Below are 27,682 nucleotides of genomic sequence, written 5' to 3'. Positions count from 1 at the left end.
AATCTATTTGTATAATGAGATGAAAAATAAACAATATTATTTTAATAAGAGTTTCATCACTGTTTTCCTGGAGAACTTCTATCTGATCACAACTCTGCTCTATTCCTGTGCCTCTTATGGATACCTAATTTTTACAGGAAATACATAACTTCTGTTAAACTATGAACTCTGTGCTGTACTTTTTATCAGTACCCACAAATTCTTAAAAGCTGAATTAACTCAGATACCAATCAACCAAGGTGAAGAATCTGGGGCACTTTGTTTCCAGGATTGATCTCACTGCCAACAAGGATGCTTCTGATCTGCCTCCCCTTTATCTCCATGTCAGTTCACATGTACCCAGGAAATGCAAACGGAACTATGACTCAAATGATACTCCAAAGAGAAAAACAACAATACACTTCAAAATCAAATTCCAATGTTTCATCTATTTACTGTTTGTGTTGTACCACTTTTCCATCAACATGTACTACCTGCTGACTTACATTTATTTATAATTACACTGTCTTACTTTGAGAAGTTACAGCTACTCCCAATTTAATCAATGATTTCTAAACACTTTGCAGTGACAAGCAACAGTGCATATTCAGCTTTGCTAGGTCAATGACTGAATTACTAACAGTACTGAGCAAATAAAAGCTGCCATTAGATTAATCTCATTGATGTTTTTGAAAAAAAATTCATAAGGCTTTAAAGCAGGAAATCTTGCCTGTAATATCTAGAAGACAAATTACAGAGAAATTCACATCTTTACTCTATAAACAGTATAATTACTTTTTATTTAAAATTTATGTTCCCCCCATAAAATTTTAAGTCATCTGGCAATGATGAACAGACACATTTCTTAACCACAACTACTTACTGAACTGTAAACAATTGTGCTTTCACTTCTTGATTCCACATGTTTTTTGCCTTTTCACCCAGTTTAAAATATTTTTCTTCAAATGCCACAATAATTCTAAGCATGAAACAGAAATCTGAAACCCAGCTCTTAAGAAAGAAAGAAACTCTACTAGACAAGACTGACCAGGCGAGAAGAAAGTTGATCACAGTGTGTAGGGATGAACACCACCACCACTTAACCAGGTACTCAGTCTCCTGGGAGATCATGGTGTCACAGTGTTGCCTACCACTGGACCCTGACAGAGATATGTTATGCAAGGGTAACCTGTACTGTCCTGTACAGAGTGAAATGGACAACGGGAAGTTCCCACTAATAAAGAAATTCAAGTAAGGAGGAGAGCATATAATGGCTTTAGGAACAATAGATCTCTCAGCAAGATTAACCCAGACAACAGGGAGATGTAGCGACTAAGGGTGTCCCCCAAAACACATATGTGAAAGCTCAAATCCTGGTACTGTTTTATTTGTGTCAGGGGTCTCTTAGGAAATAATTAAGGTTAAGTGAGTATATAAGAGTAGGACTCTAATCTGAGAGGAAGAAGATATACCTTATTAAAAGAAAAGGAAAAAAAAGAAAGCAGAGCACTCGGCATGCAGTGCAAAGAGAGGAGTGCCAGTGAGAATGTGGGAGGTGGCTATGGCTGCTGGAGCCAACAGCACAGGGGGCACGTCACTCTAACAGGACAGCTTGGAGTGCACAGTGACACAATGACTGGCTACCCTCCGCTCTGAACAGCAAGAAAGCAAGTGTTTTAGTGAAGTCTTCTCTATTTAAAACACCTTATTTCATCTCACTTTAGATTCAGAAAATAGGAATAAAATGGTATCAAAAAATACACAGCAAATGATTCTAAAAGGGCATATGTAAAAGTTCTACATACATAAAAGGCCTACAGAAACAGATATTTAAGTGTCTCTATTTTTATAAATGCGGCATCAACTGAGAAATAAATGAGTGTGTTGGGAAGAATTTCAGGAACTCAATCTTAAAATAGCAAGTTAGCCAATTATGGGTGGTTGCTCTGTCCCTCTCACCCACCTCCTCTAAACAGTCTTGATGAACACCAGAAGCACAATCATACCCACACAGAGCAGCATCTCTGCTGTGAGGCAACGCACTATGATCTGCGCAGTGGCATGAGCAGAAAAATGCAGGTGTCCTAACTGCTTCTTTACCCTGCCTACTAATCCAACATCAATCCTTCAATTTACTCTAATATTCTAATGAAAAGCTTCTAACTCATCAGGTAGGTCCACTTTATTTGGGCAGAAATGAGACATAGCAGTGCCTGTCTGAATCGGAGCATGACAAATTTACAGCTGCCAACACGAGGAGTTTTAGCCTTGGTCTGAGGTACTGTAACAAACAAAAAGAAGTGACCATTATAAACAGCCCATTGCTGGAAGGTAGCAATCTGGGGAGAGATCTGTGCACTGCGGAGCTGCAAAATGACAAAGGAAGCCACATGCATCTCTAAGGACTCTGAAAGCCAGGAACACTTTGAGGACAACCTCCAGTGGGAGTAATGTGTGAAACAAGGTAAAACAGTAACATGGAATTGTGAAAGCAGGTAACTCAGGATTTAACAAAGTCACCTGTTCCCAGGAAAGCTGAGGCACAGAGAAGCAGCACACATGGGCCTTCAGTCCTGAAGAGTTGGGATCAGAATAAACACCTACTTGGGACAGCTTCCACACTCTGGGGTCCTGTAATATTTTAAAATTCACCACTGGTTTCCTGAGTTACCAGGCAAGGTTCATGACACATCTTTGTAGTAAGTAGCACAGTTATTACATTTTTGTGTAATTATAATGCCACAGAATACCAGAAGAATAATTACAAGCAAAACATTAAGAAGAGTATGTTGGACATAAGAGTCTAACCTTTTGTAAAAAACACAGCCTGTTCCAGGAAGAAGTACTAAGTGTTGTATGCATGCTTAAGCCACACAAACAGGGGGTAGTAAGGAATGAGATTAAGCCAATGGGCTGAGGAAGCATGTCAGAATAAGCTCCATGACGATGGACACTTACTCCAAGGACATGAGGCACTCGGTGGAAACTCTTTAAAGTAGGGGGTAACTATCAGACTTCTCTCTTGGGATGATGACACTGATAAGCTGGGAATGAAGAAAGGCTGCGTAGAGGTAGATGGAGACTGACAAACTCACCCAGACAAAAGGGAATAGGGGCCTGGACTTAGGTAATGGCAGGAATAAAGCAAGGCATCTGACTTAAGAGACAGGTTACTCAGACATGTCGTCATCAGAACCTGAAAAAAAAAAAAAAGCAAGAGAAGGCTCAAAGATGCTGGAGCAATAGCAAGACAAGGGTGGAGGAACTTGGGTGCAGGTGCACCTGGACCTGGGCCAGGAGACGTCACAGGTAAGGCCTGGCAGGCCATGGGGAGGTAAGCATGTTCACTGATCTATCACGAAGGGAGATTAGACAAGGGGGAATCCAGGCCAGGAGCCTGAGGGTCCGTGTTGAAGCAGCACACAAGGAGTGAACACAGAACAGAGAAGAAAAATGAACATGGGAGGTGGTCAACCAGAGAGAAGTGTTGCCACTGAGGGGCGCTGGGGAGGAGCAGCCAGTGGTCCCATGCCCAGTGCCAGGAAAGAGTACTCTGGGGAGGTGTACCCTGGTGGGTCAAAGGGGAGTTGACAATGGGGTGCAAATTACTTTACACATTCACATTCCTGTCATGATGCAAAAAGCAGTTTCCACTGTCTTTCAAATAAAAGAAGTTTTATTTCCTATAGGCAAAAATGAATTTGCTAACCCATATGTTCAGGAAGATGACAAGTACAGCATTTAGATAAGCAGTAATCCATTCTTAGATCATGACCAGACTGGAAGATTCTTATTGCATAGGCTGGGCAGCACAAGGCCACCTGGCTTGTTGACTCACTCCCCTCTCGGAAATCTACCCTGGAAGATGAGGAGAAATCAAGTCTGGACATGTGCATCCAGACTTCTTCAGACAACAGGATCCCAAGTGGAAAATCTACAATGAACTGAAGAAGCCTGGAACACTAGATTGGTGGAAAGGTTATGATGACATTCACAAGATTTCACAGCACAGACAAATGTCAATATGATACTCAACTAGGCTAGAGAGAAGAACTGACAATTTGTTGAGCAAGCCAGAGACAATGCTGTCATGCCAATAACAATACTTTCTGAAGGCCAAACACAGAGTTTTCAGCAGATGAATAATTTTTATCATTAACAAGCAATCAATATAATCTGACAAGGGAATTTTCATATCAAGCCATATACATTAATTCAATGGGAAACATTTTGCATACTACATGAATACACTATATTTAGAATGAGCCAACTTTGCAGTATTATTTTCACATATTTTCACAATGTGTCTGCATGGCAGACAAATTGACTTGATGGAAAGCTATGTGTGATATTAAGCACACCTTCTTTTATTTTTAACAAAATATTTTAAATACAATCCAGTATATAGAAATAAATATTTTGATATTATGAAAGTCAAACATGAACCCTTTCCTGCTCATTCACACTTAAAACATCACTGCAAAGTATACTTGGGGCATAAAACCATGCCTCTAACAGTGCACAAATTAACACCACAGTTTCAGTCTGACTTCTGTAACTCAGCCAAGAGTATTCAGGTGAATTCTTCTGGCCTGTGATAACAGAGTGTCGGGCTAAGAGTATAAAAGAAGAGGAAAAACAAAGCTTGAGCACTGCAATTGGCTTTCTGGTTTTATTGGCTCGGAGGAAGCTGGAGATGATCCAGAGTCAGCTCTCCTGACCCCAGAGGAAAGGGGAAGTAAGAAAAGGAACTGAAACTAACATCCCTCTCCAGCCAAATCAGAGCTGACCCACACTGAGGTCACAAGGAGGATTCCTGCAATTCAAACAAGGGTGGTAGATAAGGCGGCAAAAAAGTTTAAGAGAAAATTCAAACATTTTAAGGGGCTTGAAAAAGTCTTCTTCAACCCATGCCATTTTCCCATGTTTTAAATCTAAATTAATATAAATTTCTCTGAAATGTGTCATACTATGGGGAAAAAAATCCTCCATGTCCTTACAGAAACCAAAGGCTTTAAGGGCATAAAACATCAGAAATTGGCTATCCTAAATGAATAGCTCACCATACACCTGTTTCCTGGGATTAAATATACAATGTTAGGAGTAAATTTTTTGCATTTCCAAACAGTTATTTTTCAATTAAATAGATGATTTTGTCTTTCCAATTAACTTGCTCTGATAGAAATTATTAGCCAACATTTCCTACAGGAAAATACTGCATCAAGGTAGTGAGTTAAATCTTTAAATGTTCCTATGTCTACACAGAATTCTGGCTTCACCTGCCTGCTGACTTTGTGTAGAAACACAGGCTCTGATGTTCCTTCCTCCTTGCCCAGCTACATATGGCTTTGCACCATGGACTCCATTTCAAGGACTCAACAGCCTCACAGGAAGCATGTAGGAGCCAGACACTTGGCTGCAGGTCTCCAAGGAGGCCAACAACTCCTGTCCAATGAGCTGAAACTGTTAGGGGGCACCAACAGACATCACCAGAGGCAGCTCTAAGACCTAGCTGCCGAGTAGTCTCAGGGCCATGGCTGCCCACAACCTCACCCACCAGGCTCACCTGAGGGTCACAATGATGACAAGGAGGGCTGAGGTGATGATTAGGAGGACTAGAGATTTACAATACCAAGTCTTTCAGTGTGTTTAACATGAATGATGCCCAAAGACAAAAAAAAGACAACTATACTCTTCATTCTGAATACCACCTCCTAGGAAAAACCTGCCTTATTATTTAATGTTTAACTTCCTAACACAAAGCTGTAGTACATAAGTGAAAGCCAAGAGTGTTATCTATCTTTTCACACTTGCTTCCCTTCCTTAAAAAAAAAAAAAAAAGAAAAAGCTATTTATTTTTATTTGAAAGGCAGTGAGACAAAGAGCTCCTCCATCTGCTACTTTACTCTCCAAATGTCTGCAACAGCCAAAGATGGGCTAAACTGATGCCAGGAGCCCAGAAATCAATCCGGGTCTCCTTTGTGCATGGCAGGAACTCAAGTACTTGAGCTATCACCTACCATCTCCCAGGGTGTGCATTAGAGGAAAGCCTGGATTGTAAGTAGATGAGATGGGTAGATGGAATTCATATCAGGTACTCTACGGTAAAATGTATGTCCATCTGCATCTTAACTGTTATACCAAACTTTTTATTTTACTTTAACTGAAAGCAACTTCCTTTTTCTTTAACTGCAAAAATATTGTGTGAATACATGCATGAGTGTTTTAAAGATTCATTTATTTGAAAGATAAAGTGCTTAAATAGCAGAATGATGGGCTTGTGACGGTTTTCTATACTATTGCAATAACATATGGGAAATCAGTGGGGGGAGGAGGGAGGAGATATCCCTGAGTCTATGGAACTGTACCATAAAAAACAAACAAATAAGAAAGAAAGATAAAGTGGGACCAGTGAGACAGACTAGTGACTGAATCCTCACCTTGCATGCGCCAGGATACTACATGGGTGGCACTTTGCATCCCGGCTGCTCCACTTCCCATCCAGCTCCCTGCTTGTGGCCTAGGAAAGCAGCAGAGGACAGCCCAAAACCTTGGGACTCTGCACCTATATGGGAGACCTGGAAGAAGCTCTTGGCTCCTGGCTTCAGATCAGCTCAGCTCTGGCCATTGTGGCCACTTGGGGAGTAAACCAGCAGATGCAAGATCTCTCTGTCTCCTCTCTGTAGATCTGCCTTTCCAATAAATATAATTTTTTTTTTTTAAAAGAAAAGAACGATGAACTGACAGACAGAGACAGAACTTCCATTCACTGGATCATCCCCAAAAGCTGCGGCTAGGCAAACTAAAGCTAGGAATCAGGAACTCCACCTGGGTCTGCCACAGCAGAAACTGGCTAGCCAGGCTATAACAGGCTTTCTGCCAGGAGCATTTCCCCAGGAGGCTGTGTTAGAAATAGTTCTCCAGCTACCCAGGCACAGTACCACACATCTACCTGAAAACATTACATTTGGGCATTTCTTCTTCTTTTTCTTTTAATAAAAATGCATATTCAAAAAGAAAATGTTCCAACATCTTTCCCAGTGGTAACCTTTGTTAACTGCTGCCTTAAATTTCCATGATTATATTGCCAACACTTCTGAAAGTCTGAGAGCATTAGAACTGTCTAGGAATGTTGGCCTAAAGTAAATTGTTAGTATAAGAAATATGGTCATATTTCTTTCAATTTATCTTGAAAGTGAATAAATAAAATAATTCTGTAAGTAGTTAACTCATTACATTACTTCCCTTTCCAGTGCCCAAGAATACTTTTTTCTCTTTGGCTTTGTTTCTTCTGATCTTTTCAAAAACATATTTCAATAAATGAAATTTTGACAGGATCTATAAGAACACCTTTAATTGTAAAATACTGTCTTTTTCCCTTTTAAAGAATAAGACTGTAATATTTTAGGAGATTGGCTTATTCTGTTCTTTTGATAGCAGTGGTAACAGGGTATTTGAGATAATAGTACTTCAATAAAAGCAAGTATTCATATGATAATGACACTCCTAAACAAAAATTCTGTTCCATTCCAGACTTACTAAAGGTTTAACTTATGTTTTTGATTTTTCACTGTTTTAATATAACGTATATGTATTAATATAATGTACATGTATATAATGTATATAATGCATATTACATTATGTATATGTGTGTATATATAATGTATATAATGTATATGTAAACTGCATATTAAATTTAAATAATCTAAAGAAAATGGTTATAATGATTCTGTGGAGGAAAAGGAGTTAAAATATGGAAACTCAAAATGTCAAATAAAATTTTTCTTGAAAAAATTAATAAAATACTTGCATGTCCCATAACTGCAGTCACTTTACTTTAATATTTTGATCTGAAACTGGAGGGAGACCATAAATATCCACCATAATTAAGAAGTTCACTCCCACAGCATACCTGTACAGTGTAGCTACCACACTAGACTTCACTGCACCAACTGGCCGTATTTTTTCTTTTTTTTTTGTACATATAAAAAAAGTCTTTATTTATCCAAAAGTCAGAGCCTCAGGGAGAAGTGAGGAGACAGAAGAAGAGGGAGAGACAGAGAGAGGTCTTATATCTGCTGGCTCATTCCCTGAATGTTTTAATGGCTAGGGCTGGGTCAGGCTGAAACTAGCAGTCAGGAGTTTCCTCTAGGTCTCCTATGTGGGTGCAGAGGCCCGGGTATTTGGTCATCCTCTACTGCTTTCGCAGGCACAATATCTGGAGGCTGGACTGGAAATACGGCAGACACAAACCAGCACTCAAATGGCATGCTGGCACCTTGGGCAGTAGCTTTACCCTCTATATGCCACGATGCTGGCAACTGTCCAATTTCCTTTCTTTTGGTTACTGTCTAATGAATCAACTGAAAGAATTTCCATGAGTATAGCTACCAGTTTCTGCTTGTTCACATTGTATGTCCTGCCTGGTGCAAAGCCCAGGCAACCTGCTGAATGAATACATGCAGCCCCCGTGCTGCTCCACTTGGGATCTGTGGCTCTTCTTTCCCACCACCCTATTTCTATCATCAGATCCAAGTACCAGCAAAGCTACAGTGTGGGAAAAGAATATTTGTTTCACACATCTAAAACAAATTCAGAAAAATGGGAACACACTACAGTTTCCTCTGGGTAACCGATGTGAATGAGAATTTTGCAGAAAAAGATAATAAGGATGCTGTTTGGTGGCTGCCTTCTACAATATAAAAGAAGGTTGATGCTTTTTAATTAGTTAAAATATGTGAGCTTAGCTCTTTTTTTATTGCATTTCATTTTATGACATTGTCTCATAGGCTCTGAGGTTCCCCCAACCCCTCCCCGTACCCTTCCCCCATGGTGGATTACTCCACCTTGTTGCAGTATTACAGTCAAATCCATTCAAGATTCTTTCATTGCAAGCATGTACCATGCATACAGTCCAGCATCTTATTGTTCAGATCAATTCCACAGTTTCTTGAGGAGACCATCTCTGGTCTAAAGGCATAGCTGGCAGAATATCATCCCGACCAATTAAAAGCCATAACATAACATCAACAACAGTTTACAACATTATGGAGTTAACTGACATGGTATGGAGTGACTGATATGTTACAAAATGCAAGTTCTTAACCACATCCTGTGACTAATTCATTGACATCTCAATTTTAGTTTATTTACAACTGGCTTCTATCCATCTTTTTTTTTTTTAAAGATTTATTTATTTTTATTGGAACGTCAGATATACAGAGAGGAAGACAGACAGAGAGGAAGATCTTCCATCCGATGATTCACTCCCCAAGTGAGCTGCAACGGCCGATGCTATGCTGATCCAAAGCCAGAAGCCAGGAACCTCTTTCAGGTCTCCCACATGGGTGCAGAGTCCCAAGGCATTGGGCCGTCCTCGACTGCTTTCCCAGGCCACAAGCAGGCAGCTGGATGGGAAGTGGAGCTACCGGGACTAGAACCGGCACCCATATGGGATCCCGGCATGTTCAAGGCAAGGACTTCAGCCGCTAGGCCATGGCGCCAGGCCCTTCTATCCATCTTAAAATGGCTATAGGATACTATTCAGCTCTCTCGTGTCTATTTTCATTTTAGTATTTAGCAGCTTATTGTATTGAAGCATAATTTTTACTGAACTTGGCAGATTTTAGGATAGTCCAAACTGGCTTATAACTTTAACAAGGCATATGTCAACAGTTGAGGCACAGAACAATTTTAGGAGGGGTATGCAGAGAAATCTTCAATACTCCACTTAGGAGTAACCTACTTTCATGTCCTACCTAGTAAGGTATATGTGAGTACCCGCAGACCGTTTCCTGTCTGGTTCTAAGCTTTCCTTGTTGCTCTTTGTCTATTCTAATTTTTCGTAGTTTGTTTTGTTTTGTTTTTTTTGGGGGGGGGGTTCTGGGGCAACTCTGATAGTCATTGCAGGAGAGGGTGGGGATCCAAAGTTGGAACTAAGCAAGGACCAGAGAAAGCTCCTCTCCCTAGTCCCGAAGGGAGATGAGCTTAGCTATTAAGTCTCCTGCTTAATAGGCGTCAGCCTGTAGAAGACCTGCAACTCTTGACTCCCAAATCATCCTTCTTTGTATCACAAATACCCTAACCCAGCATTGGGCTGAGGACATCTGCATACCGCTGTTATATATGAGGAGCAATGAGTTTAGCACAGAGCAGCTTCACATTGGGAGAAACCACTTGCTTACTTGATCTACAGTAACTGGAATTCTATTAACCTACTTACTTGTATTGGATCTGCAGAACTTAAAACTTTAGTTTTTAAGAAATAAGAAAACATTGAGACCTTTTGCTCCTTCAGAGGAAAAAGCACCTGAATAAAAGCAATAACCACTTTGAAGAGAACAATGTGTAATAAAAGGTGACTATGGAAACATAATAAAGCAGTGAAGGTAATCAGCAAAATCACAGCAAAAAGAATAAGGACATAATTATTCTCGGTACAAAAATACTTGAGGAAGTAGCTTTAAAAATGGACAAAAACAAACAAACAAAAAACCCACAGCCCTTAGGATCTGAACCTAACTCATTTTTTGCTCTACCGGTTACTGGTTGGACAGCTCTGTGAGGATCTCTTTCTTTTTTTCTTTTTAGGGAGATTCAGTAGCTGATCTCAGTGGGCCAGACTGCACCATCTGCCGACTAGATGAGGAGAGGCACTTGGTTGACCAGCACAAAGCAAGGTCTCCCAGGCAGCAGCACCAAGACGACAGCACCCTAGCACCCGTGCATATTATGCAACACATCCACCTGTGTGGCATTCTTTCCACACACATGATTCTTGCCACCATATTATATGCCCAAGCTCAACTGCACTTCATTCTTCCACCAAGAATAGCTAAGGAAATAGGCTCACAGAGAATAACTAAAGAAAGATTCAACTTGAAGGAGATTGCAGGAAATTGTACAGAGTGAAAAAGGACAATCTCTAAAGGTTACAAACTGCTATTATTCCATCTAAATAACATTTTTTAGGATGACAACATTGAAAAAATAGTGGAAAACAAACCTGTGGTTGCAAGTTGTTAGGGGGGAGGGTGAGAAGACATGACTTTGGTGTAATGTGGAGTGGGAGGGATCCTGTGAGGGATGGTGGTGCATCACATAAATAAATCTAAAAAAAAACAATTATCTCAGAATAAAGTTTCTTTTAAAAGGCAGCATGATGCATTGGAGACATTCACTTAGAAAAATCTCAAATTAACACACAGGAAAAATGGTACCTCTCAGTTATATATAATTTCAATGATATTCTCCAAATGGAAGAGTTTAAAAAAGATCTCAAATTAAACAAAGATTGCCTTTGTATACCATAACTAATCATATCTGAAAGGCATACTAAATACCAAGAACGACGACAAAAATGTGCTTCCTGATGCTATTACTTATTGAACCTCTTAGTTACTTGTAGGGAATTTCAAACCTGAGGCATACACTATTATTATTTTTAAAAAGATTTATTTGTTTTTATTTGAAAGACAGATTCACAGGGAGAAAGAGAAACAGAGAGAAACATCTTCCATCCACTGGTTCACTCCCCAAATGGTGGCAAAGGCCAGAGTCAAGCTCATTTGAAGCCAGGAAGCTTCTTCTGGGTCTCCCAAGCGAGTAGAGGGGCCCAAGGCTTTAGGTCATCCTCTACTGCTATCCCAGGCTACAAGCAGGGAGCTAGGTGGGAAATGGAGCAGCCAGGACATGAACCAGTGCCCATATGGGATGCCACACTTGCAGGCGAAAGAAAAACTCTTATGCCAAGACACAGTGATTAAAACGCCAAATAATACATGGTCATTTTTATATACTTATAATAAACTGTATCAAAATAAAAATGATAAAATTCGTTGCATGATACAATTTGTTGAAAGACATACAGGTAGGAACTGACAATGTAAGCAGTAAAATACAATAAGTAAAATCCAAATTTCAAAGATGCTGGGACTTCTAAAAGAAAATTTTACTAGGATTGCTAATGGCCACCCTGAAGGACGAAGGGCAGGCTTCTGCTGAAGCACTTCAAATGCTGCTTGAGATACCACACCCCACAGCAGAGCCATGCCCAGTTCCAACTTACTACTCAGATGCACCCTGGGAGGCAGCAAGGTGGCCCATGCAACTGTTTCTGCCCCTCACAGGGTAGACCTGGAAGGAATTCCTTACTTGGAGGTTAGGCCCAGCCTAAAACTTCACAGTTCGTGAACACTTAGGGATTGGACCAATGCCTGGGAGTTCATTCTCTTTCTCAAAAAAAGCCAAAAACCAAAAAACAAACAAACAAAAAAATAAAAAAACCTCTAAAAAAACATTAATGGATGAATTTCTGGCTCCACTTTTTTGCTCTACTTTGCCTTCATTGTTTATTTATGACAATTAATTTAGTATCTTCTACCCTTAAATTTAATGAGGAAAAATTGTAAGTAACACTTCAAATACGCTATCTAGTGATTATGAGCCAAACTGTACAATCTTCTTTTTCTTCCTTCATACATATATGACTTGTACCTTTCTATCAAGACTCCAAAAGATATTGTCTCAATTCCAGGCTTGACACCTTGGCTAGTTCACTGGAGTGAGAAGACACTTTGGTAATATCTACCAATTTCCAGTGTTTATTACCATCACTGATTAAGAAGACAACCACCAGGTCTGGCGTGGTGGCTCACAGGCTAATCCTCCACCTGAAAGCACCAGCACGTCTTAAAGGTACAGGTTCCAGTCCTGGCCACTCCACTTTGAATTCAACTCCTTGCTTGTGGACTGGGACAGCAACAGAGTTTGGCCCAAAGCATGGGGCCCATGTACCTAGGCGGAAAACCCTGAGAAGGCTCCTGGCTTTGGATTTTGTCTGCTCCAGCCACTGTGGCCATTTGGTGAGTGAACCAGTGGATGGAAGCTCTCTCTCTGGTCCTTCTCTCTGTAAATGTGTCTTTCAAATAAAAATAAATAAATCTTAAAATGAAAAAAGGACAACCATCCACTTCCTTATCAAAATAAAGATTGTGGAACATCTAATACAGATGTACAATTTATACACACCCTGCAACTTTCAAACCTATGCATTACGCTCCTTAAATTAATATTGTCTCAAGAATATGATAGACAACTATATGTATATATTTTAAAGATTTATTATTATTGGAAAGTCGGATATACAGAGAGGAGGAGAGACAGAGAGGAAGATCTTTCATCTGATGTTTCACTCCCCAAGTGAGCCGCAACGGGCCGGTGCGCGCCAATCCGATGCTGGGAACCAGGAACCTCTTCCGGGTCTCCCACGCGGGTGCAGGGTCCCAAGGCATTGGGCCGTCCTCAACTGCTTTCCCAGGCCACAAGCAGGGAGCTGGATGGGAAGTGGAGCTGCCAGGATTAGAACCGGCGCCCATGTGGGATCCCGGCGCGTTCAAGGCAAGGACTTTAGCCGCTAGGCCATAGCACCAGGCCCTAGACAACTATATTTTAAAGACGACTTCTCCTAGAAAAAACACTACATTTTTACTAATGTTTCTAATTTTGCTGAATCATTAATCTACTGTGTTTTTAATCCTAATATTCTCTAGCTTCAACAGATAAATTAGCGAAGTTCTAAGATTAGTGAGACAGAACATGATCTTACAGCGCTCAAATATATAACATACACCCCACCGACAATTTCATCATCTGGAAAGTAAATAAATTAAACAGTATCTTAATGGGTTGAATTGCATACTAAATGCTTTACTGGTTACACAGAGCCTTCATCATTGCCCATGTAGACAATACATGTCTGCAATAAGGAGGATAATGTTAAAAGAGGAAAGAGGACAGGAGCTTATCTGCTCTGCTCTTAACTATTTCTAAAAATTTATGGTCCCATTTACAGTTTGCCCAAATTGTGTCCCAACTTGAAAGACATTTATAATATGTTGAAACTATTATGTCAACAAAATTCAGGATAGGTATTTTATTTAACACACATTTCCAATGTGGACTCTGTGACTTTCTCAACAGTAACACCAAGAAGAAAGTGGTAGAGAGTGAGAAAATCATTTTCATAAACAAAGTGTAGCAGCGTTGAAAGACCCAGCACTGAAAACTAGGAGGGTTGTTCTAGCCATATCTCTTCCTCCAACTGGTTGCATAATCATAAATCACTTACCTCCTCTAGGCCACGTACTCTCAGTTCCCCAAAGAGGATAGACTAGAAGATCTTTAGCAGCCCTCAAAGAATTAATATTCCATCTTTTTGCAAGAGAAAATGAAACCTACGGCTGCATGAACACCACCACAGGAGATCCAAACATACGGTAGTTAGCTCCGTAGGGGCCATATTCTGGAAGCATCCTTGCCAATTACTTGCTATACTTCAGTCATTCCCTGCTTTCCATCCTGTTGCTAACCAGCTTATCCCAAACCTTCACTGCAAAGCTGGTTTATATAACTGAGATGTGAAGATGGTCATATTTACATGTTTTCACAATAAAATCCAATCTTATCAGTGTCCTGTGTGGTTATTTCAAAAGAAAAAAAAGAGCAAAATAAGGAAAAACTCATCTGGTAAGATCATATGTGCTGAAAAAGGATTCTGGGAGGAATACATGAGTTAAGAATGAAAAGTCTCTTGAAAGAAAGTTGAGAACATACTGGTTGAATGTTCTAACTCTAGGATACTAGGAATCTGGGGAGGTGGAAATGGAGGTTCAACTCAACTCTAACAACAATGGTTCTTAAATTCTAGCAGGACAAAAAAATCACCTGTGAGTCTACTAAAATGAATATTCTCAATGTTTATGTGGAGTGACTATAGTTAAACTTGGAATTGGTGACTGTGTTTATTCTTCCCTTCCCCAGCTGGTAATGGAGAGACCACACAGGAAGGCATGAAAAAGAGCGCCATTTCAGAGGACAGGCAGCTGTTCCAGATGTGCAAAATGGCTTCTTTTATTGCACAATTTGTTCAGAAACATGAGTTTTCAGTCAGTCACAGTAGCTGCTTCAGAGTACATGTTACTACTCATTAGAGGGGTCCAAAATCAGAACCAGAATTATGCTAAAAACAAAAGATAAACATACTAAGGTTAACACTGTGAAATATGGATTCAGAGATATGTGTATAGAAGATACAAACTGCATTTCTTCTGATAGGGTCACATTCAGAAAAGTCTGAAAGTCACAGGTTTAGCTTTAGCATGAAAAAGGTGGGCTGCAGAACTGTCTGAGCCAAGACTTCAACAATAATTTTTAAATGAATGGAGAAGCCCTCTAGGGAATGCCATTAGACTTGTAAGAGTAGACTGCACTGGAGGACAGGAGGAGGCTTGTATCCCAACCCTGGAGACTCCCGGACCCTCACCAAGAACTATCAGTATGGGCACCAAGGACTATATCCCAATGGCCAAGGAGACCACGGGGAGTTGGAATGCCCTCATAGGCTGAGAACTCTGAGGTCATCCATTCCCTATTGGAGCTCCCACACGGGATGGAAGAAGCCCAGATCCTTCCCCACAGGATCTAATATCACTGAAACAACAGCCAGGAGCTCTGAGAGGTCCTCAGAAACAGAACAATAAACTTCTTTCAGGACTAGGAAGAGGAGCTTTCTCTGGTCCTTACTTAGTTCCAACTTTGGATCCCTACCCTCTCTTGCAATGACCATCAGGGTAGCTCTGGAACACTTCCTAAATTAGATCAGATAGACAGAGAGCTTTCCAATAAGTAAAGCTTAGAACATACATGAAATAGTCAGCTCGGACTCACATATACCTTACTAGGTAGGACACAAAGATTAGTTATTCCTCACTAAGGTATTGAAGATTTCTCTGCACACCCCTCCTAAAACTGTTCCGCACCTCAATTGTTAACATATGTTTTGTTAGAGTTATAAGCCTGTTTGGACTTGCCTAAAATTCGTGAAGTTCAGTAGAAATCATGCCTCAATACTATAAGGCTGCTAAATATAAAAATGAAAATAGACACGAGACAGCTGAATAGTACTCTATAACTATTTTAAGGTATATAGCAGCCAGTTGTGTATAAACTAAAATTGAGATGTCAATGAAGTAGTCACAAGATGTGGTAAAGAACTTGCATTTTCTAACATAATGGTCACTTGATACCATGTCAATTAACTTCATGATGTTGTAAATTTCCATGTTTCTTCCTGTTGTTGAAGTTGTGTAGTGGCTTTTCATTGGAGGGGATGATATTCTGCCAGCTCTACTTTCAGACCAGGGATGGTCTCCCAATTAAACTGTTGAATTTATCTGGAAAATAAAATGCTGGACTTTCTACATGGTCCATGCATGCAATGAAGGAATCAGGACTGGATATGAACTGTACTACTGCAACAATATGGAGGAATTCAATATGGGGGGAGGGCTTTTTGGAGGGGTTGGGGGAATCCCAGAGCCCATGAAACTGTGTCATAAAATGAAAAAAAAAAAGAAAATAGACTGCACACTCCTGGAGTAATTCCCAAGTTCTACACAACAGAGGGAGAAAGAAGTCATAGTTTCCAGAGCACAATTATTTTCTTGATATACGTTTTATTCCTTCTGATGCTGTTGTAAATGGAATTGGCCTCTTAAAATTTTAAAACAATTCACTGTGCAGCAGGTACCATGGCATTATGAGCTAAGTTTCTGTCTTTGGCGCCAGCATCCACTCCCTATGGGTATGCAGATTCTAGTCCTGGTTGTTCTACTTCCAATCCAGCTCCCTGCTTATGGCTTGGAAAAACAGCAGGGGTTAGCCCAAGTCCTTGGAACCTTGCTCCTGTGTAGGAGACTGGGAAAAGCTCTGGCTCTCAGCTTCAGATTAACTTAACCATGGCTGTTGTGGCCATTTGAGGACTGAATCACTGAGTGGAAGTCTTTCTGACTCTGTATTCAGGCTTTCAAGCAAAAAACAATTAAACAATCCAATAGTTAGCACTATTAAAATAACAATAATAGAACTTCAAATTACTTTTGAATCCTACAATTAGGCTGGTTAGTTCTTAACTGTGCATGTGTGTGTGGTGTGTGTTTAGAGTTTATATATTATCTGCAAACAGATAATTTTACTTTTTCCTTCTGAATTTGGGTGCTTTTTCTTTTTTTATTACTAGGTGCTCTGGTAATAGAAGAGGAGAATGGAATGGTAGCTATCTGGGGCTACAGGTATGGGGATTTGACAACACTCAAAGCTGTGTGTACAGAAACGAATGAGTCCTGAGTAGGCATGGCTTGATGGAGAGTGGTACCTACTGGCACCAGCGTGGACTAGTAAGAGAGGCTGGCTGGGTGATCTTGGCTTCAATTCCTCTTGATATGTGCAAGAGTAGAATGAGATGTGGGACAGATTGGAACAATTTGCTGTACATGTTGGCAAACACAGAAACCAGGGCAGGGAGTAGGGTCACTCCAACTAGGCTACAACTCCCATTGGTTTGCGTGAAGGCCAAATGTGCAATGGGCAGACTGGGCTGGACTGCAACATCCGTTAGTTTGAATAGAAGATAGGGCTGGAGATAGAACTGACCCAGCAATTGCAACTACCAGTGCGCACATAGGTAGATTTGGGCAATGGAATAGGCTGGACCTATATTGACAAGCACACACAAGAATCAGGTCTGGGATCACCTCAGATGAGGTGTCATTGGGAATCCTCCCAACTGAACCACTGGACTCAGAACTCCAACCATGGAGAGAATTACAGGTTCCGTGGGCTGACCATGGAGTGCATGTGTCAGAGCTGGGCCTCCTCAGTGGCTTAGATGGAGCAGTGGACAGCACATCCAGATGCACATGGAAAATATGGCAATACATTGGAGCCTGCAGAGGATACCTGTTACCGTAATAGAGAATGAAGGACAGAGAAAATCAATCAGCAACCCCAGCAAAGAGTTGGCAATGAATACCTGAACAAACGGAGACTCTAAGATAGACTGTGTCACCCAGTAGATTCTGGAGACATTTCAACATAGGAGGAGTGGGGAAACTGACAGCAATTCAGAACCGCTGAATTATCAAACCCACCTGAGTAGGACCCTCGGAGCATGCCCTGCACTGGGGATTCAGGGATGGTTGGGAGGCTGGGTGTGGCTTCTCCCCTTGTCTCTCTACCATTCCCCCATTCCAGTAATGAAAAAAGAGAATGTGAAAACAATGGTCTCACCCACTCTTTTCTAGCCCTTAACCCTTTGTACCTTAATCAAATACGTAAAAATTATCTAAAATAAAATAAAAATTTAAAAAAAGGAAACAAATGAGTCCTGGATATGATTATATAGCTTACTATCTGTAGTTAATTAAGTTATATTATATACTTATTATGTTAAGAACATATATATTAAGCATTCTTATTCAAAAAATATGAACAGTAATGATGAAATAAGAGAATAGAAGGAAACCTTTGGAGGTGATGGACAGGTTGATAGCAAAGATTGTGCTGCTAGCTTCACAGGTTCTCCAAATAAACAGTCATCTGAGATTCGTGGTTCAGACTTGGATTAGGTTATTACACTTACTTATCTTCTGAGTGTTTGGTAATGTTTTCATTGTGTGTTTACTTACCTTCCGAGTCATCAAATTATATAATTATATAATTAATTATGTGCATTTTCGTGATGTCAGTGGTAAATAAAAATAAATGCTGGTGAAAAACTACATTACTGAGAAATCATGAATTAGCTTCACATATTTTAACATAAAAATAACCTGTAATTGTTCTTACCTATGATCTCAGATGCCTGAGCAAACCTTACCTGAAAGTGTTCTTTGGTAAGGAACATGCTGATGTCTCCACAAAGAAATGGTAGATCTCTCTCGATTTTGCAGTCCATTTAGTCTTTCTGCAAGCCCACCTCTGTTTAACGAATTACAATATATTTTATTTCAAAGAAAAGTTTCATAATTGTAAAATCATTCATATTTTATACTTGCCAACCAGAGACAAATAGATAAAATATACAAAATTTTAACATTTTTTGACATTAAAATTCCTTCTTAAAGATTATACCTTCTTAGTTCAATGTGCAAATTTTCTTGGGAGCTCAGCTTTCTGATTCTTACAATTAGGGACTGATAAACTGATTCTAAGAATACCATATATTTATAAATATCATGGCTAAGTATCAGTTTAATTCTCTTTCCAATTTTTTGTGGTTTAATGTTAATTGCCTAAACCTGTGTTGCCTGATTGTTCATGCTGTTTGCTGGCCCCAGCATTTACTTTTTCTTTTCTTTCTCTTTCTTATCTCTATCTCCCTTCCTTCCTTCCTTCTTTTCTCCCTCTTTTTCTCTCCTTCCTTCCTTCCTTCACTCTTACTTTATCTGTCTCTCCCTTCCTTCCTTCCTTTCTTTTATTTGTTTTCTAAGGATTTACTACTTTTACTGCAAAGTCAGAGAGACAGAGAGAAATATCTTCCACTCACTGGCTCACTCCCCAAGTGGCCTCAATGGCCGAAGTTGAGCTGATCCAAAGGTAGCAGCCAGGAACTTCCTCTGGGTCTCCCACTTGGGGGCAGAGTTCCAAGGCTTTGGACCATCCTCTACTGCTCTCCCAGGCCACAGGCAGGGAGCTGGATGGACACGGTGCCCATATGCTTGGACATGATCCAGCAAACATATGGGATTCCAGTGCACGCAAGGCAAGGACTTTAGCCATGAGGCTACCACCCCAGGCCCCACGGCCCCAGCACTTTCTTAGGAACATGGTTCAGAAAGACACTACTGAGCCATGTCTGGAGGAAGGATACTCAAACCTCAGGGTTGACTCTGCACTGATTGGTCAGTCTCAAATTCAATTAAAAACCATCACTGCAAACAGAAGCTTAACCTACCAGACAACCTCAAGCATTCCCCAAGCTCACTCATCCATACTACGTGACTATGTCACATACTCTCTCCCTGTAAGCCCCATACCTCCCTCCCCATCTTCCCTATCAACTCATGAAGGACATTCCCGTACACTAACATTAGGGTGATCAGACAGATCTTGTTCCCAAGCCACAAATATCTACCTGCATCCTCATGATTTCGTTCTACCACCTGTCCAGAGATGGACTACCTGTGCTCCTGACCAGGTCCATCCAGGCACCTGTATGGGCTCTACCCAACCTGTCACAGGCACACACTTTGGGGTCCTTATACATCACCCATTTTAAGTGCATACTATTCATCATTCCAGAGAGCACTCCATCACTGTCTTCTGCCCACACTGTCTTAGAAATTTCCTTCTATCTCTGAGACCTTTCCCATCAGCACATAAACAAGTTGAAATTTATCCCACCTTAAAAAAATGACACCTTGACTCTTACAACGCCCTCCAACTAACACCCTATGGATCTGCCTCCTTTATAGAAAAACTTCTCCAAGGAGCTTTCTCTACACTGTCTTTAGCTATTCTCTTTCTCTCTTGGATTAGGCATATCTCTAGTCTGACCACTACAAGGAGTTGGCTTTACCACACAGCACACTGACCATTCTGAGCCACAGCCATCTCACTTCATCGTGGTCTCTCTTCCTAGGCAAGCCTCTTACCATCCTGCAGGACATTATACTCTCTCATTTTGATTCCACTGCAGCAGCCTCTGCCTCCACACCTAATCAAGTCAAGTGCAAGATTCTCCTCTTGGTCTACATCCTTTCCCTGGCATACCAACCCAACTTGTGCTGTAAAACTGGACCCTGAAGCACACAAACCCACCTTCCCAGCACCCAAACTGCCCACCAAGTCCAAACTTGTATTCTCATTGAGACTCATCAAACTGAAAATACTCAAAATACTCAAAATGATTTTCACACTGAAGAAATGAAACCAAAACCATCTTAGCCCCTGCACTGTCTCCTGCCTTATTACGGGAAATGGTAGTTTAATTTTTCTTGCTGCTGGATGTCACCTGCTGAGGGCTTCCTTGAGTCCTTGGTTTTCTCTTAAATTCATTTGTTATTTAAGAGACAGACAGAGAGAAAGAGACAGGACAGAGATCTTTGTCTGCTGGCCTACACCTCACATGCCTGTAACACCCAGGCTTAGTCTTGGATGATGCTGGGAGACAGCAAGGTAACCTGGGTCTCCAACATGAGTGGCAGGGACCTAGCTAATTCGGCTATCACCTGCTGACTTCTTTGGTACACATTAGCAGGAAGTTGGAATCAGAAGTGGAGCCGAGACTCAAACCCAGGTAATGCAATAGGGGATGCCACGAATCCTAACTGCTAAGCCAGATGCCCACTCCAGCACTCCAGTATAAAACTAAAATGCCACTGCCTACTCTAGACCATTCTCTATAACCACTTTCTGCTTTGTCTCCACAAAGTTTACTTGCTTCTGATGTAAGGACTACTATGTCTTGGCTCTTTTTCAGCTGACTGCTACACATGCAAAGGCTGTGTCATTTCTGTGCACTGCCATGTTTCCTGCAAGTGAAACAGTACTCAGCATATAGTAGGACCTATAGGGGGTTGGAGATGTGACTTTCTATAATTGAATGACACTGCCTTCACCAACAAATACATTCTAATCTCTTTAATGAACATTCTTCCCTTTCTCCCCAGTTACTACTGCAAAGCACCACCAATTCTCTTTTGTGGTCACCACTTAGTCACTCTGTGTATAAGGCTTTATGCTTCATTTTATAAAAAAAACACATTATGGGGAACATGCATGAACTTTCTCACCCTGCTGCACCCAGCCCATTAGACACAGCCACATCCTGCTCTTCCTTCCACCACTCTTCCCTTGCACTCAGCTCTGGGCGGGTTGCTCCTCTCCTACCCTCCCTCATTTCCTCTCCAGGACATGGACAGATTCATTATCTTACTAACTCAGCCTCTGCTGAACCCTCCTCATTGTTTCCAAGTCTGTCTCTTCTATTCTCTGTAAACTTTGGAGAGCCTGTAGCCTAGACCTGCTACAGCTCCCAGCACAGGAGTCCTGGGTACCACCATGCCGCACCCTCAGCTTGCAGTCCCAAATGCCATCAGCCAGCCCTCTCTTAAGGCAGAGTCACCTCCAACAGATCCATACCCTCCCACTCCCTCTACTCAGATCCTTATGCCTTGGAATTCTCTTCCACTTTTCTTTCAGTGGCATTGCTTCCCACAGGTTCTCTAACATTCAATGGGGTTTTTGTTTAGCTGTTTTGTTCTTACTCATATTTAATGAACAAAGAGACCTTGTATGACACAAAGTTGCAACAGGTCCCTACAGGTTCCTCCACACATCCTGTTTTGCCCACTGTGGCTGCCCAAACTGATTCTCTCTTGGGACAGGGATGTTCCTCCATGGTGGCTCTCTATAAAACCTCTGGCTATTTTGTGCCCACCGGTCTTTTTTCTTTACATTTGCTAGTGTTGCCTGCGCCTATCTTGGTCAACATACTCAAAAAAAGTAACCTGACAAAGTCTATATTTGTTTCTATTCTTTAGATAACAAGCTAGCAAGAACAGACAGTAGCTCACTTGTCTCCACTGTATGAGACTGCACCTAAGACACAGATGCTCAAGAAAGTTTGGTAGGCAAACAGATCTATATCCCAGAAAGCAGTTGTGTAAGCTGGTCATGCTCATATTCATCAGCACTCAACCTGAGTGAATAATTCCTCACATCAACTCCAGGATTTAGGACTTCAATATCTGCTCATCATAGTTGTAATTCTATTATGCCCATTTTCCTTTTTAAGTAAATAATTACTTTAAAATTAATATTTTGGATACTTAGGTTTTCAAGGAAAGAGAAAAACTGAAAGAAAGGTATTTAAAAAGATATGGTTTAACCTTAAAAATTTCTTCCTTGCTGAATTTTCTGATGTCTTGAAAAATTTAGCTGTCTGTCTCTGGGGTGTACTTAAGACAGGTGCTGGTGATTTTGCTGATCCCAAATCGAGCTGCTGTTTGTGGGGAGACTCTGCATCAATGGACAGTGTGTTCTCCAATTCATCTTCTTTTCCACTATCTGAGGAATATTCCAAAATTTCTGCAGAACTTTGCTGAAAAAAAAATTAAGAGAAATGCAATAAAATATGAAGAATGTTTTATCCAAGACCACATTTCCACATGTGTGTCATTTTCTTCCCTTAAAATTACAGTCCTTAAAACAGGGTTTTGCATACAGCACCTACAGATCAGATCTATCTTTTGACAAAAAAAAAAAATTAAAACAAAAGAATCATAAGAAAGCAAGAAACCAAGATATTAGACCAATTGTGAAGCAGTCAATATCTCACTGAGCCCACTGAGGCCAATACAAATATTTCAATCTTCTTTCACTAACTAAAACACACGTTGTCTCAGATGCGGGAGGTCTCCAAACACAATTACAATAACTTGAAAGGCTGATGCTGATCTATTATGTTCTATCTGATGGGAAAAATCTTTTTTCTGATTCTGAATTTTAATGTGGGGCTAATTAATAGTCTATTTTACATAGCAAATATAAGGACAATTTCCTCTCCATGAATAAATCATTTAAATTACCATGACATCACTCAGAGTAAAGATGAAAACTTGATGTTTTTTTTTTATCACAGCTGCAATGTAATATTTTACAGAGATGAACTTGAAATTGTAACAATGAGTCAAGGTCTCTTTTCCCTAACATTTCCTAAATATTCCCTTCTTTCTCCTATTTAAGTTTCTGAAAATATATATTTTTTTGAGATCTAGATTATGAAAGAACTCAAACCGCCTAGTCAGTGTTGCAGACAAGAATCAAAACCTTCCTGGTGATGTTTTCTGTCTGTATAGAGGTACACTAAACCTCTGGTGCATGACAGGACTTTACCTCCACATTACTAGGTTATACAATGCAGACCCAGGTGGTTCTAGTAGCAGAAACAATCCTTCCTCCAATATTCGAATTTTCTAGTGTGCCACCAGATCCATGTAATTTAGTAACTATATCAATTCATAAATGCAATACATATAAGCCATACACTCATTTGAATGGATCTTTGTCCCAGTACACTAACAAAGCAGTATGGGCTCTCCTGTGAGGGACAGACACCATCCCTCTACAGACCAGCATGGATTGTGTCACCAGCATTGTGGCAGGTGAATGAATGGAAACATTGAAGGGGAAACTGGTGCTGGAGGTGGTGTTTTTTTATTTACTCTTCTGCATTAAAAAAAGACTAATCATGTTTGGTCTTCTCTGTGGAATATATAGTTAACTCTTTTTCAAGTCTTTAAAAACACATCACCTATCTCTACACCTAAAAAACTCAGCTTGGGTAGTCATCAGCTGTTAGGTATATCTAAAATAAGAAAAGGAAAGCTGCCTGCCCGTTAACAGCCATTTGGGGCACACGTTTTCCCCATAAGGTAGCTTCTACATAAGAATGGAAAATCAGCCACAGACTGAAAAATGAAGCTCCTCAAAAATGAAGCTTCTCACAGGAATTGAGAACTCCATTTTTAGCTCCCTTTGCTATAAGATGTCATTTCTTGATGAAACTTTGCATTCTATCCTGGAGTAGGATCTTTCCTTTTTGATACCATTAGGTTTTGGGCCAATGTGATGAGGCCATCCTGTGCCCTGTAGGGCATTCAGCATCATCCAAGGAATGCACTCATTGGATGACAGTAGCACCCACCCCACCAGTCACATGAACCAAAAGTGTCTCCAGGGAAGGATACCTGAGTTCCATACCAGAATGCCTGATTCTGATTTCTGCCTCCAGGACTTTGTTTCATCTTGCTACTGATGTGACCCTGGGAAGCAGCAGTGATGGCTCAAGTAGTTGAGTCCCTACCAGTCCCAAGGAAAACCTGGACTGAGTTCACAATTCCCTGTTTAGGGCTGTCCCCGTCCATCTCCCAGGCCAGTGTGGGAATTTTGGAAGTGAACCAGCAGTTAAGAGATCTCTCTGTATCTATCTCTCCCTGTCTTCTGCCTCTTTAGACATTAACTAATTTAAAATGTCTCCAGACACTGCCAAATGTTTCCCGGGAAACAAAGCCACCCCTGCAATTGAGAACCACCCTCCTTCCCAGAATTAAGTAAACCAACCGCTGGAGCCTGTGCTAGAGACTTGTGTATAACTGTGAAAAGGATTCGTACTGTTTCACAGGGACAGGGGAAACCTGACTCAGGAGAAACATTATAGAAATACTGCTGGAGCTCCAAGAACCCCTAACTGGAATAGTAAGAGCAGGTGGGACAAGTGAATAAGGGCGGTAAGAAAAGACCGCCAGGAAAGCTTTGCTTCCCCGGATTTACCACATGCAACTGAATGCTGAATGAGAGTTAACTGGGCAGGGAGAGTAGAAATATATCAGGAGGAAGGAATGAAAGGACTAAGAATATGAGGAGATTAAGAAAGTCTAGAAGAAGGGGCAAGAGGTAAAGCTGCAGAAGGACCCTGCAAACCACAGCGGGGAAACTGCCTTAAGACAGCAGGATGGCAGTGATAGCTTTAAACAGGGGCTGACAACAACAGATGGTATCACCAACTACATTCTGAAGAACACAGAGTGAAAAGGGAGAGGAAAGGGACTCAGGACAGGAAGCAGGGAAAGCAGCTGCCTAAAAGGCTCTTCCACTTAGAACAAAACATAAAAAAGGTGTGAGTGATACTGGGGATAATATTAACAGAAACAGAGAAAACCGAGGCAACAACACTTAAGAACTCTGATGTTAGGGATCAAAGTGAGCACCAGGCGTCTAGTATAAGGAATGTGTCATTCCAGAAACAGATTTCAGGAGACACACCTGAAAGGGAAATCACAATTATGGAGTCTGGGTCTGAGTCTGATACATCAAGGTTGGAGAAGAATTGAGGTAAAATGGCTATCAACAGGCCATGGTTCTATGGGCCTGGCATTTTAAGACCAGCTTCGACAATCATAAGACCAGAAACACAGTGAAAAAGGCAGGAGTTGGAAAAGGCTGTCAGTGGAAAGCATACAGAAGCAAAAAGAGAAGGCCCAGTTTGGGATCTTGAGATCAGCATCATTTAAGCTGACTAAAGAGATTACAGGAGGTCAAAGGTCCTTGATAAATAAAGGAAAACAGAAGACATGACAATTGTTTCAGAAAGTTTATATCTGCATATTTCATTTTCTTCCAGATATAAAAGGATAGCATAAAACAACACTTTGATTCAGCTATGTGCAACTGGCATGATAAAGTTAAAACCATGACAACTATAATGGATATTCATGAGTCCAAATGCGCAAAAGTTTAGAGTTCATACTGAGCTACAAGAGATAAAACACATAACACTAAATATTGGGTGAGGGGCAAGCTGTGGAACATCTTTTGTTTTAAGATTTATTTATTTATTTATTTATTTATTTTTATTTATAAGAGTTACAAAGAGAGGGGGTGGGGGAACAGACACAAAGAAAGGTAGAGAGAAAGAGATCTTCCATCTGCTGGTTCACTCCCCGGATAGTTCCAACAGCCAGCACTGGGCCAGGTTGAAGCCAGGAGCCAGGAACTCCATCTAGATCTCACACACGGATAGCAGGAGCTGAAGCACTCAGCCCATCTTTTGCAGATTTTCCCAGGCCATTAACAGGGAAATGGATCAGAAATGGAGCATCTAAGATACAAACCAGCACCCACATTGGAGTCTGGCTTCACTTGCTAAGCTACAATGCTGCCCCCAAACTGAACTTTATCCCACTCTGCACAACCATTTGCCTTATAAGCTCCACATTCAAGCCAGGTGCTTAAACCAGGAGCTCACAGATGGTAAGTCCACCAGTAAGTCCTGCCTCTAAAACCAACTCAAAGCTGTCCCTTACCCCTTGTCCGTCACCCCACCACTAGGTGCCATGCTGGGAAGTAAAACCTCTGAGCAGGTGTCACTGTTTCCATCCTGGATTCACTCCTCCTGACCCCTACAACTGGGATAACCTTTTCACTCTAGGTCAGGTCATAAATGACATCTCCAGATGCTTACAACACCGTTTGCCCTCCTTATTATATGCAGACTTGTGACTCTCCAACCCCTGGGGAAAGACTTTCATGACGCATCTTCCCTGCCTGGTACACATGATATCTACTGGCATCTTAGCCTCTGCTTCCTCGGCCCCCTCTTAGGCCTCCCATGTCTTGAGGTGTCAGCCCACACAAGCCCTCATCAGGCCTGCCTTCAGTTTCAATCAGAACAATCTGGATGACAGTGAAAAATTCACAGTGCATCTTTCTCAGCTAATTCCTTCCCATTTTCTGGAACCAGGAGGCTTCCTCTAATGAAAATAAATCAAGAACTGTAAGAACAACCACCATACCATCATTACCATTATCTTCAAGTTCTTCTACCAGGCTTTCAAGTTTTAAAAGACTCCTGCAGATCCTAACTCACTTGTTCCTCACAACAGCTGAGTGGAAAACAGTGACAGAAAACTACTTATGTCTGAAGGGCAACTGCTGTGTATGAGATGGTGTCCTATAAAAATGAGACCTGGGCCAAGTGCAGTAGCATTGTGGCTAAAGTCCTTGCCTTGCACACGCCAGGATCCCATACGGGCACCGGTTCTAATCCTGGTGGCTCTGCTTCCCATCCAGATCTCTGCTTGCGGCCTAGGAAAGCAACAGAGGACGGCTCAAAGCCTTGGGACCCTGCACTCTGCATCCTGCCCTGGCATGGAGACCCAGAGGAGGCTCCTGGCTCTTGGTTTCAGATCGGCTCAGCTCTGGCCGTTACAGCCACTTGCAGAGTGAATCAGCTGACAGATCTTCCTCTCTGTATGTCTGACTTTCCAATAAAAATAAATAAATCTTCAAAAAAAAAAAAAAA

At 41.0% G+C, this 27,682-nt stretch overlaps 1 protein-coding gene across 2 annotated transcripts in view; it reads right to left on the bottom strand.

The window, feature by feature from the left end:
• SPIDR (scaffold protein involved in DNA repair) overlaps window positions 1–27,682 on the bottom strand; it is a 389,493-nt gene that overhangs the window by 258,520 nt on the left and 103,291 nt on the right. For both annotated transcript variants that reach the window (XM_058668602.1, XM_058668603.1), the window contains exons 6-7: window positions 22,710–22,921; window positions 18,695–18,795 (exon numbers count right to left, since the gene is read on the bottom strand). In XM_058668602.1, coding sequence (XP_058524585.1) covers window positions 18,695–18,795; window positions 22,710–22,921 — 313 coding nt within the window. The remainder of the gene's footprint in view (window positions 1–18,694; window positions 18,796–22,709; window positions 22,922–27,682) is intronic.

The sequence above is a fragment of the Ochotona princeps genome, chromosome 9 (genome assembly GCF_030435755.1).
Source record: "Ochotona princeps isolate mOchPri1 chromosome 9, mOchPri1.hap1, whole genome shotgun sequence".
Taxonomy (NCBI): Eukaryota; Metazoa; Chordata; class Mammalia; order Lagomorpha; family Ochotonidae; genus Ochotona; species Ochotona princeps.
The sequence above is the reverse complement of the archived record's forward strand: the minus strand, read 5'-3'. Positions and strand labels throughout refer to the sequence as shown.